We start from the raw sequence: 13920 nt of genomic DNA on the forward strand, positions 1-13920 counted from the left end.
TTTTCAGAGTAGAACTGCACTATAAGGTGCAGGATCTTCATCCAGGAAAAATTCCAAGCACATTACACAGCTACAGCCCTGAAATGCAAGGGCGAAGGACAGGTAGTCTGATCTTCAGGGTGACTGACTGACCATTATGATTGACTACTCAGATGACTCATTCACTAGACCAAGTTATATTTGCTACCTCCTTTAACAGGCTGGTGAAATTCTCGTCTCCGTTAGAAATAACACCCACTTCAGACATGGGTTGAGTCTCTTAATTTGCTTAGGGAATGTTACTTCCCTCTCTTCCTCCCTCCCCGCCCCCCATGGTATCACTGGGCAAGAGTTCTATAGGCAACTGATCATATGTGCCAGAGTGATGGCTTAAAATAACCAGCCACAGTTCACTACAAATACAGGGGATTGCCAGGGACGCGCTATGAAATTTGGTTAATCAATAGAAATACATACAGGACAGAATATAATCTTTCCCAATCTTGACTGGGACTTTTGGGTGCTGCTGCAATATAATGGCTAAACAATCACAGCCATCCGGTGGTAGCCACTGCTAGCCTGGGTTGGATTTGAACTCCAAGAGGCTCTGTATCCACATACCATTCTCCTTAGATTGAACATACTGAGCCAAATTCACCTGGGTGTTACTAGGTTGGCAGAATTAGCCAAGCAGGGTGGTATTTGGCTCTCTGTTCCCTGGCTTTAACTCTTAATGGCCTGATTGTCAGAATTTAAGATACGTTCTTTCCAGAAGTGGGTTTACTGAAATCCCGAAAGGCTAATGAACTGAGCAGCACCTTCGTTCTCTGGAATGACCCATGGAACACAATGCAAAGGGATGGAGCAGCCAATGCCTCCCTGGGCGATGAAAGCCCCATCTCCCCTGCATATGCAGATCCTGCAAGCGTTCACTGGCAGAGAGATACGTACCAAGAGCAGGATATTCCCCAACTGTAGTACTTGCCGCACTTGGAAAATAAGCTTCCTACTTCCTTGGGGAACCCTGCCTCTCTCTGGCCAGTGGGCCAGATCTTCAGCTGGTGTATACTCGTATAACTTTGTTCACTTCACTGAGGATCTGGCCCATGACCTCTTGCAGATAATGCAGCAGGACAATTCTTTTGGGTACTTACTTATCTTCTGAAGCAGTTGGCTGTTGCTTTATATAGTTGTATGCACTAGGCAAAATGCACCTCCAACTCTGCCTCGTGCACTGTACCAGACTTTCTCCCTTTGAAGTCTCTACAGCCAGCAGTTCAGAAAACACTGCCCCTTTCTATTTTCTGCATGGTGTTGGCAAAGAGGGGGTTAATCAGATTTCTTGGCAACTCCCTGAATTAACAGCAGGACCTGTGCTGCTGCTCCTGCCACTGAATCATGGGTGCAGACAAATGCCCCCACGCACCCCACATGCACACATCCAGCTCCTTCAGCACAGAAGGATGATAGGATAACAGAGCACGCTGTGATGAGATGAGCTCGTCCACTGGAAGCTTAGCAACAATATGAAGATTCATGGTTTGTACTAGGTCACCGGCATAAGTCAGGCAGCCAAACTAAGGTGCATTTGTATTTTACACTTTGTGTAGCCTCCTTATTACTGCTCCTGTCCTCTACCCTGAATGTTTCTGGCAGCAAAGGCTCTCCTGCATTATCTTTCTGTGGTGAGGAAGCTTCTGCAACTCCTTTCCGAGCTGCTCTTAATGGTGCTTTTTTGATCCAATGCCTCTGTGCCCTAAGCAGGGGATCTGTTATTTCCACAGTGCAAACCACCCACTATCCCGGAGGGCAGAGTGGGTTGGCACAAGTCCTGGTCATTGGCTGGATGCAGATGTTCTGGGCCCTGTGGGACACTGAAAACAGCTGGAAATCTCTCTGGAACTAGTGCCACATCACATTGGCACTGTTAGAGTGCTGTGATCAAATGTCACTTTCAGAGTCAACCAAAGGCACCGCGAGGCTCTTTGCAAACTGACACCTACAGGAATCCATCTAGCTCTCTGTGTCGCAGGACAACTCTCCCCACCCGCCCTGTATGCCCACACCATCTCCTGCCCAGCTGCAGCAATACCCCCATGTTTCTCTCCTAATGGCAGCACTGCTGCTTTTTGATTACCACCTTCATGGCCTGGAAGCCAGGAGTGGAGCCAAAGTGCAACGCTGCAGAACGTGTGGCAGAGTGTCTGCGTGCCCCCCTTTGCTGTGTACCAGGAACCATCAGGGAAAGTGAGGAAGGGCAGTTAGAAAACTCAGTTTCTGTTGCCAATGCTATTACTGGAGTCAGACAAGGCCACAGGAAAGGCTGGGACTCGTGCCCTGTCTGCATTAGGGTTTGTGTGTTGCTGGGCCTCTGGAGTGGGAAAGGTCTGTGTGGCTGCCTAGACCTAAAGCTCACACTGGCTGTCTTGGGCCTGGAGAAATGAGCCCAAACCAAGGATCTTGAATTTTGGAGAAGTTAAGATCAGAACAGCACAGCATAGGGCCCACGTCTAGCTGTGACACAGCATACATCCCTCCTTGCAGAGATTGTCCTGGGGGAAGTTGGAGCCCTAGTCAGTTTGTATTCGAAACCAGTGCAACAGAATGGAGAGACCCATATACTGTTTCAAGTCATGCTCAAGCAATGCTGAAATCCAGAGATGAAACATGAACACATTGAGTCAGTTTCATAAGAACATAAGAATGGCGGTACTGGGTAAGACCAAAGGTCCATCCAGCCCAGTATCCTGTCTACCGACAGTGGCCAATGCCAGGTGCCCCAGAGGGAGTGAACCTAACAGGTAATGATCAAGCGATCTCTCTCCTACCGTCCATCACCACCCTCTGATAGACAGAGGCTAGGGACACCATTCCTTACCCATCCTGGCTAACAGCCATTAATGTACTTGATTTCCATGAATTTATCCAGTTCTCTTTTAAACCCTGTTACAGTCCTAGCCTTCACAATCTCCTCAGGCAAGGAGTTCCACAAGTTGACTGCGCTGTGTGAAGAAGAACTTCATTTTATTTGTTTTAAACCTGCTGCCCATTAATTTCATTTGGTGGCACATTGTTCTTATATTATGAGAACAAGTAAATAACTTTTCCTTATTCACTTTCGCCACATCACTCAAGATTTTATATACCTCTATCATATCCTGCCCCTTAGTCTCCTCTTTTCCAAGCTGCCTCTTTAATCTCTCCTCATATGGGACCCATTCCAAACCCCTAATCATTTTAGTTGCCCTTCTCTGAACCTTTTCTAATGCCTGTATATCTTTTTTGAGATGAGGAGACCACATCTGTACGCAGTATTCAAGATGTGGGCGTACCATGGATTTATATAAGGGCAATAAGATATTCTCCGTCATATTCTCTATCCCCTTTTTAATGATTCCTAACATCCTGTTTGCTTTTTTGACTGCCGCTGCACACTGTGTGGATGTCTTCAGAGAACTATCCACGATGACTCTTTCCTGATTCGTTGTAGTTAAATTAGCCCCCATCATATTGTATGTATAGTTGGGTTATTTTTCCCCAATGTGCATTACTTTATATTTATCCACATTAAATTTCATTTGCCATTTTGTTGCCCAATCACTTAGTTTTGTGAGATCTTTTTGAAGTTCTTCACAGTCTGCTTTGGTCTTAACTATCTTGAGCAGTTTAGTATCATCTGCAAACTTTGCCACCTCACTGTTTACCCCTTTCTCCAGATCACTTATGAATAAGTTGAATAGGATTGGTCCTAGGACTGACCCTTGGGGAACACCACTAGTTACCCCTCTCCATTCTGAAAATTTGCCATTTATTCCTACCCTTTGTTTCCTGTCTTTTAACCGCAAAAAGAACAGGAGTACTTGTGGCACCTTAGAGACTAACATTTATTAGAGCATAAGCTTTCATGGACTACAGCCCACTTCTTCGGATGCATACTGAGTGGAATAGAAGTGGGCTGTAGTCCACGAAAGCTTATGCTCTAATAAATTTGTTAGTCTCTAAGGTGCCACAAGTACTCCTGTTCTTTTTGCGGATACAGACTAACACGGCTGCTACTCTGAAACCTGTCTTTTAACCAGTTCTCAATCCATGAAAGGATCTTCCTTCTTATCCCATGACAATTTAATTTACCTAACAGCCTTTAGTGAGGAACCTTGTCAAAGGCTTTCTGGAAATCTAAGTACACTATGTCCACTGGATCCCCCTTGTCCACATGTTTGACCCCTTCAAAGAACTTTAATAGATTAATAAGACATGATTTCCCTTTACAGAAACCATGTTGACTTTTGCCCAACAAGTTTTCTTTTATGTGTCTGACAATTTTATTCTTTATGATTCTTTCAACTAATTTGCCCGGTACTGATGTTGGACTTACCTGTCTGTAATTTCCGGGATCACCTCTAGAGCCCTTTTAAAATATTGGTGTTACAATAGCTATCTTCCAGTCATTGGGTACAGAAGCTGATTTAAAGGACAGGTTACAAACCATAGTTAGTAGTTCCGCAATTTCACATTTGAGTTCTTTCAGAACTCTTGGGTGAATGCCATCTGGTCCCGGTGACTTGTTACTGTTAAGTTTATCAATTAATTCCAAAACCACCTAATGACACCTCAAACTGTGACAATTCCTCAGATTTGTCACCTACAAAAGCCGGCTAAGGTTTGGGAATCTCCCTAACATCCTCAGCCGTGAAGACTGAAGCAAAGAATTCATTTAGTTTCTTTGCAATGACTTTATCTTCTTTCACTTCTAATATTTTTCTGCTGGCTTCAGTGGAGTTACACCAAAGACTGATTTGGCCAAGGAACTGAAGTGATTGCATAGTAGAGAAATCTAGGAATATAAAATCAGGGGAGAGCAGAGTGGTATGCAGTGATCCTTCAACCCTGTTAGTTTCAAGGTAGTAAATGACACAAGGCAAGTTTGGTGTTCTCAGCTCTCTCTAGTGAATGTTTGTCCGTGTTTGTCTAGTGAATGTTTGTCCAAAACAGCTCAGCCCAGGCCGTTATGCCTGGTGGTCTGGCCCATGACAAGGAATGGTAGGGCAGGAGTGCTGCCCAGTGTGACTGGGGTGGCTTTGCACCGATGCAATGTGGGGAGAAGCTTGGGTGATGTCTTGCCCCCATGACACTCATTGTAGTGTTTGCCAGGGACTCGTTATGACACTGAAGAGCAGCTCTACCTTGGTGTACAAGCACAATACACTCACCTGTTCAAAAAAGCATTGCCAAAAGCATTGAGTTTCCTGAAGGGTTTTTTCGGATCCACCACCAGTGCATTACCAGGAATGATCCCCTCCACGTCCCCCTGCATCACTGCGATGAAGGAGTCAGTCGTAGGCTCTGGTCCAATTCTCATCCCTGGGAAATCCTGTTCCAGCAGGTACCTTGAAAGAGAAAACAGGGCATGATGATGCATGAGATCTGAGCTGTTGAATTCCTAACAGAGCTGCTGCTGAGGTGCACGGTGCAGCCCCTTGAGACTATTTTTAGCACTGGAAATCTGCAAATGAAATAGTAGGTTTCCATTTGGGATCTCAAAGCTACGGCTGCCTCAGAATAATCAGAGGAAGAAACCTGAGAGAATGTCAGATGCTGTGAAGAGATTCTCGTCATTAGTCGTTCTGTAAGTCTGTGTCATGACCCCTTAGAAGTTTAGAACTGATCCATTTCTTTATCCAAGAAAAGTGCAAACTGCCCCCATTAATTGCAAGTGGGGCTGTTAACTCTGAAACCTTACAACATTCAATGTTAACATCACTGCTGATCATTTTAGCAGAAGCGTTCCGCTGATGGGCTCACAATCCAGAACTACTTCGCAGATGCTGAAAGCCACAACTATCCCATACTCCGCTGTCAAAATCTCTCTTCCCTTCCTCCATGACAGCTTCTACAATGTTACAATAGCACACTGAACTTCAAAAGGATAGAGGGGAGGTAAGTCTGTTTACTTACCAATTCTGTGCTACAGAACATCTTTCAAATAATAAAACCCTCAGGTATTTTTTAACGTAGACAAAGTTGGAACGCTGCAAAAATTAGGGCAAGTTTATCACAGTATATGGGGCACTGATTATAAGTGAATACAGGGCTGCACATACTGACTTGGCATTGCCTAGTTTATGAGTACTGGATTGCTACAGGTGATAGAGTGCTGGACTGTGCACATTAGTTTAATATTGTATTGATCATCAAAGCCGGGTAGCTGGCACTTTGTTTTTTCCTGTTGCTTAAAGCACACCATTGAACCTTGTCATGATGCGGGGGAAAATACATATTGTATGGACTCTGCAAGTCAATACAGGTAAAAAATAGGCTGCATTTTGAGATTACCGTCTTTAACAGCTAGTGGAGAGACAAGGAGGGGGAGGTTATAGCTTTTCACAGCTAGTGTTGTTTTAATATGGGATGAGTTTTATGAAGGAGGGTGATACTGGGCATGCCACCCATAATCCATCCTCCATGTGAGGGTCAATCATTTGGGTGAATTCTCATCACCTTAATGAATGTCCTCTCATCCAGCAAAACCATATAGACATATTAGGAATGTCAACCTTTATGCTCATCTGGGTACACTGTACTCAGGGACCTGAGCTGGAGCTGCATTTTCCACTCTCGTTGAGCAAGGAGGAACTACGCTACAGACAAGTATAAGATTTAAAAGCCAATTGAAAGGCCATGTGGCAAGGAAGCACCCAAGATTGATGGCTATTGATCCTGTAAGGGATTAATTAGCAAACAGTGCAGCTACAGTAGCGTTAACTCTACCGGTGAGTCTCCAGTAGGAGCTGGTCTTGCCCTGCTTCTCCTGTCACAATCATTTTATCCTGCATGTCTTTCATCCCAATGTTTTCGAAGCTCTGTGCAGACTATAATATACCACTGAAATATAAGGAGCTTTGGGGTGAAATGTGGAAACTGCTTAACAATTCACAGCAACACTCAATAATTTAGGACAGGAAGAGAAGAAAATACAACAGCCTATTAGCTCCTAGACTAGGCTACCTGAAATTCCTGAGCAGTTGACTATTGTAGAGGTTCTCAAACTTCTCCAGAACAGTAGAACCTCAGAGTTATGAACACCTCAGGAATGGAGGTTGTTCGAAACTGAACAAAATGTTAGGGTTGCTCTTTCAAAAGTTTACAACTGAACATTGCCTTAATACAGCTTTGAAACTTTACTATGCAGAAGAAAAATGCTGCTTTTAACCATCTTAATTTAAATGAAACAAGCACAGAAAGTTTCCTTACCTTGTCAAAAAAAATTACTTTCCCTTTATTTTTTAGCAATTTACATTTAACACAGTACTGTATTGTACTTGCCTTTTTTTTGGTTTTTGTCTCTGCTGCTGCCTGATTGCATATTTCCAGTTCCAAACAAGATGTGGTGGTTGACCAGTCAGTTCATAACTCTGAGGTTCTACTGTAGATGGGCCATATCTTAACAGAGAGATTATCTCATGGGCTCAGCTCCCCTCTCATTCATGATCGTATGAGCCACCTCCCTTCCTGATCATGATCACATAGGTTCTCTGTGGCAGTTACAGCAGCTCTTTACGTACAAGAATGTTAGGAAAACATGGATGTATGTTTTACTATCTCTACTGGGATTTAGCAGCACTAGATGACCAGCCAACTTTCTACCACCAAGTGCTTCATGGACCTGGATTCAATTCCTTGGGCCTATCTTTCTGTGTTAGGAAGGGCTAGCTCACTTCCTGGAAAGCTCATTTTAGCATCCCCGTTAGCCAGTTCGGAAGCTGTACTGATGGATTCTAGAAACTGAACATAGACTTCCTGTGTGGCAGTGCAGAACTCTGGCCCCTAGGCCAGATGTAGGCAACCTATGGCACGTGCGCCAAAGGCGGCACGTGAGCTGATTTTCAGTGGCACTCACACTGCCCAGGTCCTGGCTGCCGGTCCAGGGGGCTCTGCATTTTAATTTAATTTTAAATGAAGCTTCTTAAATATTTAAAAAATCTTATTTACTTTACATACAACAATAGTTTAGTTATATATTCTGGACTTATAGAAAGAGACCTTCTAAAAACATTAAAATGTATTACTGGCACGCGAAACCTTAAATTAGAGTGAATAAATGAAGACTCGGCACACCACTTCTGAAAGGTTGCCGACCCCTGCCCTAGACCAATAGCCTAGCCCTAAGATACTTTCATTTCTATTGTCTTTCCTCTGATCTTTTTGCAAAGTTTTTTATCTGAGCCAATATACACAAAAGCTCTCCCCACACAGACCTAGATTGAATCCACAGAGTTAGATATTTTAGAATTCCTACTTTAAAATGTGATAGGAAAATAGATATTATACTCTGAGGAGATAAAGGCACAAAGAGGAGTTAGGCCCCTTTTGAAGACCTCCACCCTGACCTTTAACTTTGTAATAAAATCATTTTTACACTCCTTTCTGTGATGCACAAGCACCACGACAACATGCAACTAGTCTGTGAATACAGACTTTAAAAAAAAGCCTGTGGTTTCACCTTTGTTATAGACAAGACCTCTAAGAAAGACGAAGCAAATAATGATCTTCTTCTAGTCACCTGGAATGGATGAATTTTATCACATCCCCACTCATCTAGTAATTCCCCCCAATTGTTTTTGTTTATTATATAAAACACTTTAAAAAACCCCGAGCACTCAAACAGATACAAAAGAAGTTACAAGTTAAAGCTAATTGATGTGTAACCACTGGTAGGAAATCAAACCAATGAAGTAGATTCTAAGATACTTGAGAATTTACACTGCCCAGGGAGAACTCTCCGGGAGATTTGGGCGCATTTTACAGCAGGGCAACTACTGAACAAGGGTTCTGCTATGCTGTGGGCAAACATAAGATGATCTATTGAAGTGCTGTGTACACTCGTCTGTTGGGCTGATGGTCAGTGAAGCAAGGAGCATGCACTGAAAGAAACCAAAGCACGCTTCGGGGGCGGGGGCAATCCTATAAATACACAGGCACAGTGAATAATGGCTTGTAAAAGGTGCTGGGTGACAGCACCAGCGTTCTCTACCCCTTGAGATTGGGCAGCTACAGTGCAAGCTTCTCCCAGCAGCCACTGTGCCTTAACCCTCAGCTGTGAGACTCCCTGCTAGGAATAAAAGGGAAGACAAATCTCCACTGCCCCCGTGGTCTATCAGGTCCAAACTGTGTTGGCAGCCTCTCCAGGGCACGCTTGCAGTCTCCTCCGTTCTAACCCCAAGACACTGCTGCCTCCTGCTAGAAAGGACAGAAGTGATGAGCTTCATGCAAGGATGCTGCAGGATGTGTGTGGGGAGGGGAGGGTTGCTTTAGCGATGAGTCAGGCAGGATGCTGTGGAGAGGCAGAGATGATGTAGTGATTGTAGAGGGGAGGTGGGGAGCAGTGGCTGGAGGAGCAGCATGGAACTGGCCTGGGGAGCAGAGCATGAGAATGTTTGGAGTGAGGAGATGCCTGCACCAAAAGCAACCTATGCTGACGGACAGCAGGGCTCTAGCCCCTTGTTTATTTAATTAACAGGGAGGCTGGACCCAGGCCAGAGCTATTTTTAGCAGAGACTGCAGCCCACCAATTAATTAAAATAGTAACATCCTGTCCTGCCGTCCCCTCCCCAAGCAGGAAACATAAAAGGTAATAATGTTGCAGAGTCAGACTCTGATGGGATCCTGTCGTCGCTGCTAACATCAGACTGGGCTGCTAGTGGTTAAAGGAAGCATTTTTAACTTCCCAGGTAAAAGTGCCAGCTCGCTGCGTCTCTTTAGGCACGTATGCCCTTTCTGCGGATCTGGAAACTCTGCCAAGACAACCTTGGGAGGGAATGGGAGGAGTGAGTGATGGGAGGGTTGAAATGTACAAGCTGAAATTCAGGACAGTACATCTTTCACCTAGCAAAATAAGGCTCAGTCCCCTGCGTCTCCGAAGGCAGACAAGAGAACAGGCTGGTTCCACCTAAACCAAAGGGCGCATTTCAGTCTCGCTTCACCGACTTCCAAACACGCAGCAAGCCTCCCCCCTGCCGGGCCGCTAGAAATCTTTCACAGATGACCTTGATTGTCTTGTTTCCACTCCCACCTCCAGATACAGCAGGAGTCTGATCACAAGATCCTGCCGCTTAGCCCGAGAGAGACCGAGACCCCGTAACATCTCATCTGGATCTAAACCTTGGCTAGAGATGCCCCCCTTCAACTTTCAGGGAGGAGGCTTGGGGTCCAAACCCAAATTTTGTGGCTTGGGCCCTGTTTGTCGCTGGGAGCTCCTTAAATCAATACTCTGAGACTCAATGGTCAGGTATCTGAATGAGTTTTATTGATCATATCTGCACTGCACAACAGGACTGAGTAATCTCTCCAAGTCCTGCCCTGAAGCACACAGAGCTCAATGTAAAGATAAGATGGATTCTCTGGGGGCAGCCTGTCCTTTCATTGTTCCAGAGTCGTGGTCAAAAATCTGGAGGGGAATGTCCCCAGGATGGATCAGAGCCATTGCTAACTTCATCCTAATGCTGAGGCAGAGGAGGAGTTTCTTACTTCTCTGTTGTTGTGGTTAGCTTCTGATGCTCTTATCCAAACTATCTGGACACACGGGGTCTGAGAGCTCGGGCTTCCTGGCCTTTCCTGCTTCCAACAGGCTGGAACTACCTGGAGACCAGTCTCTTACATTATTTTAATGCTTTTGTATCCAATCCCAGCACCCCTACATCTCCTGAATTACACTCACCACCCACTGGCACATGCAGAGGGACAGACGCACTTTGAAAGGCCCACTCATCCATCCTGGTGGAGCTGCTCCCGGGAAGAAACAGGCTGGCCTCTTCTGCTCTGCCCAGGGCTCCCACGTGCGTTCATCACATCTGTGTCCACAGCAGGAGCGGAAAGCAGAGCAGCTAGGCATGGGGTAACTAATGAGAACTTGTCTCTCCTGAAGCAGCAGCTGACTCACCAAACAAGTGCATCAATCCAAGAGGTGAGGGGATGCTACCCCCCAGGCCACTAATTACTCCACAGCGGTTGTGGAGTCTCACTTGTGTCACCTGGGCATACTCACCTAGTGAGCAGCCCAGCTCTCAGGCCTGGAGAGAAGAGAGGGATTGAGTGGGAGAGGGGATCTAGGAGGGAAGGCGGGTAGGTGGTGGTGAGTCTCGTGCTGCTAGGGTTAGTGATGGAAGTAGGGGAGAGTGTGGGGGGGAAGCCAGTGGGGGCTGCAGAGACCAGGGAGGAAGCACTGCGTATATATGGGGGCTGAGAGGCAAAGAGAGGGAGTGGATGTGCAGGCAGCGAGCTTAGAGGGAAAGAATTAATGACCTCCCCAAATCTGGAGTCAGCTCCGCTCTGAAGTGCGACTGAGGATGAAAATGAGGAGGGATCCAACATGCGACCCCACCACACCTTTCAGATCTTCCAAGAAGTCTGAAGCAGAGTTTAAGAACAAAGATGCAGGTCAGGTGTGTGGAGGAGAGGAGGGCAGGGTTAGCTCTGCCAGCCCGGCTTCACTTTACGCAGGGCAATTCCCTCCCCGCACCCAACCCATCTTTAAAAATAACTTCACGAGACCAAGCAAGACCCCTGCACTGTCTGCTTTCTAGCACACAGGGTTCATGCGCCAGCCAGGTGGCTGGCTGGGCATTGCAAATTCATTCTGTGTCTAGCTCTTGGTTACAGCATTAGGTTGCAGGAATATTAGAACAGGTAAAAACACCTGCATTCCACAAGGTCGTTCAGGCACAGCCAGTTTCACTGGCCCTCTCCTATTCTCCCCACACTCCCATTCAAATGTTGGTACAAAATAAAGCTTCCTCCCAGGTAGATAAAGGGCTGGCCTCACCTCTGGCTTACTGCAGTTTTATGCCGGTGTTACTCCTTTGATTTCAATGCAGTTACCCCAGCATCACACTAGAGATACTCAGTGGTGAATCTGACCCAAGATATTCATCTTGTGAATCCAGAGAGAAAATGGAGAAGGTGCAGCCCAAGTATGATCTGAGGAGAGAGGATACTGGGAGCTGACCTGGGGTTAGTATCACTGCTGAGGTATATAAGTGGTGCATCTGAATTGACCTGCAATCAAGACCAACTCATCCTGAGATTGTGAATATGTTTAACCCTCCCTCTGCTAGTCTTCCACCAGACCTGCTACCTGCCAGTAACCTTCCACTGAAATCAGTTTACCTTTAGGATGTACCTGGCACCTGCAGCAGCACAGTCAGTACATAGGTGCTAGATGGATCTGAAACAGGTAGGAGGGGCTGCTTTTAGAGCCTTGAAGTTTGACCATCCTTTTTCATACCCACCCCCTCACCCTCCCACCCTTCTTCATAAGGGCACATCAGGGCACTATACAAAGAAAAAACAATCCTAAAATAACTTAAAAAATATAAATCCCAGAGAACCCACAATAAGTTTTATCCAGGACTTGTCAGTTGGGAAATCAATAAATTCCTTGAGAGAGAAATGTCCAGGGGCTACACTGTTCCATCGCCTTCCAAAAGCCGGGAGATATTTGATAGTAAGGCCATATTAGGGGTCATGCTTACCATGCAACTGCAGGAGCACCGAAGTGTAAATGTTTGGCATACCTAATAAAAAGGTGTCAATGCGACTTATTTCTTGTGGGTGATGCCCTAACTCTCCAGCACTTTTGCTGTGGGTCATTTGGTCCTGATCTGAGTACTGTACATTTCTGTTAGAATTTGACTTACCCATTATTTTAAAGAAACAGCTCTGAGAATTTCCTATGAAGCAGCCTTTTTGTAAGTCATTGGTGGCTGGCACCACAGGAGATGAATGGAAGAGAACCAGGGCTGCCCTCGCCCTCAAACATAAGCAAAAGAATACAATAGGCCAAAACCTACCCTGGGAAAGACATGTACAACCCCCATTGACAGTGATGGGAATTGTATGTATGTATCAGAGGGCAAAATTGGCTTCTTCCACCCCAGCAAAACTTTCCACCCCTCAAATAAATAGGCCAAGTTATTACCTGATAAAGGTGGTCTTCCCAGTGGAATACTGCCCCACCAGCAGCACCATTGGCTTATTATCAAAGTCAGCATCTTCCAGGGCTGGCGAATGAAACTCGTGGAATTTGTAGTAGTCTTCCAAAGGGAGCAGCTTGGTTTTGTAGAGCTTTTTGAGTCCCTCGCTCACAGTCTGGAACACTTCAGGGTCTTTCCTCCTCCTGTCATCGGTACCCAACCAGCTGAACATGATGGAATGGCCGGAGAGGTGATTGCCTTTCAGTGCTCTCTCCTTTTCAGTGAAGCTTGGTCTCCAAAGCACAGAGCAGAAGAGGTATATAGCTCAGCCGGTGGTCTTTCTGGGGAGGGTTCCAGGCAGCAATTCCTAAATTTAGTCACTGTATATTTGTTTATGTTAAAGCAGCAAATTTCTGTTTATCTCCAGAGGTTGCTGGTTATCCTCTAGGAAAGAGCATTCTCTGTTATGCAAAGCAAGACACTGGGGCAGGATGCAGTGGAGAGGGGGGATGAAATACCCGTAGTGGCTGCACAACAACGTCCTTTTTCTTGCCTCAATGGAAGATGAGATGACTGCCCTTGATTTCGTCCAGGATCTCTTGTTATCCACAACTGGAGCTTTGATGGTTTTGTGGGTTTAAATCTGCAATAGGGAGGCTTTTTTAAGCATTTGCATAAAAACTCATCTTGAATTGCAATTATAATGCAAAATGGAAATGCCTCCCCCCAGCCCGGTTTGCGAGGCAATTAAATGCTAAACTTCATTCACTCTTTCCTTTCAGATCGTAGAGGTGGGACCGAGGCGCTGGTTTGCTCCCGGAGGGTGCATGCTGCAGCTCTGGAGAAGAGGTAGCTGAATCACAACAGCATCCTCCCCTGGTGCCGCAGCTGGTGTTTAAATGCCAGCCGTTCAGGAAATTGACGAGCGACGGAAGTCATCAGCTGCTGGCAAGGTCTGGCGGTTCTCGCGGGC

The 13920-nt window shown here is 45.8% G+C and overlaps 1 protein-coding gene across 2 annotated transcripts in view; it reads right to left on the reverse strand.

The window, feature by feature from the left end:
* The window catches only part of EHD3 (EH domain containing 3), a 35477-nt gene extending 21557 nt beyond the window's left edge, over positions 1 to 13920 (reverse strand). Inside the window, exons 1-2 of one of the 2 annotated variants that reach the window (XM_034764733.1) lie at positions 12953 to 13920; positions 5190 to 5366 (exon numbers count right to left, since the gene is read on the reverse strand). In XM_034764733.1, the coding sequence (XP_034620624.1) occupies positions 5190 to 5366; positions 12953 to 13179 (404 nt within the window). In that variant the 5' untranslated portion in view covers positions 13180 to 13920. The remainder of the gene's footprint in view (positions 1 to 5189; positions 5367 to 12952) is intronic. The other variant, XM_034764734.1, reaches the window with a different exon arrangement.

Source organism: Trachemys scripta, chromosome 3 (assembly GCF_013100865.1).
Source record: "Trachemys scripta elegans isolate TJP31775 chromosome 3, CAS_Tse_1.0, whole genome shotgun sequence".
Classification (NCBI taxonomy): domain Eukaryota; kingdom Metazoa; phylum Chordata; order Testudines; family Emydidae; genus Trachemys; species Trachemys scripta.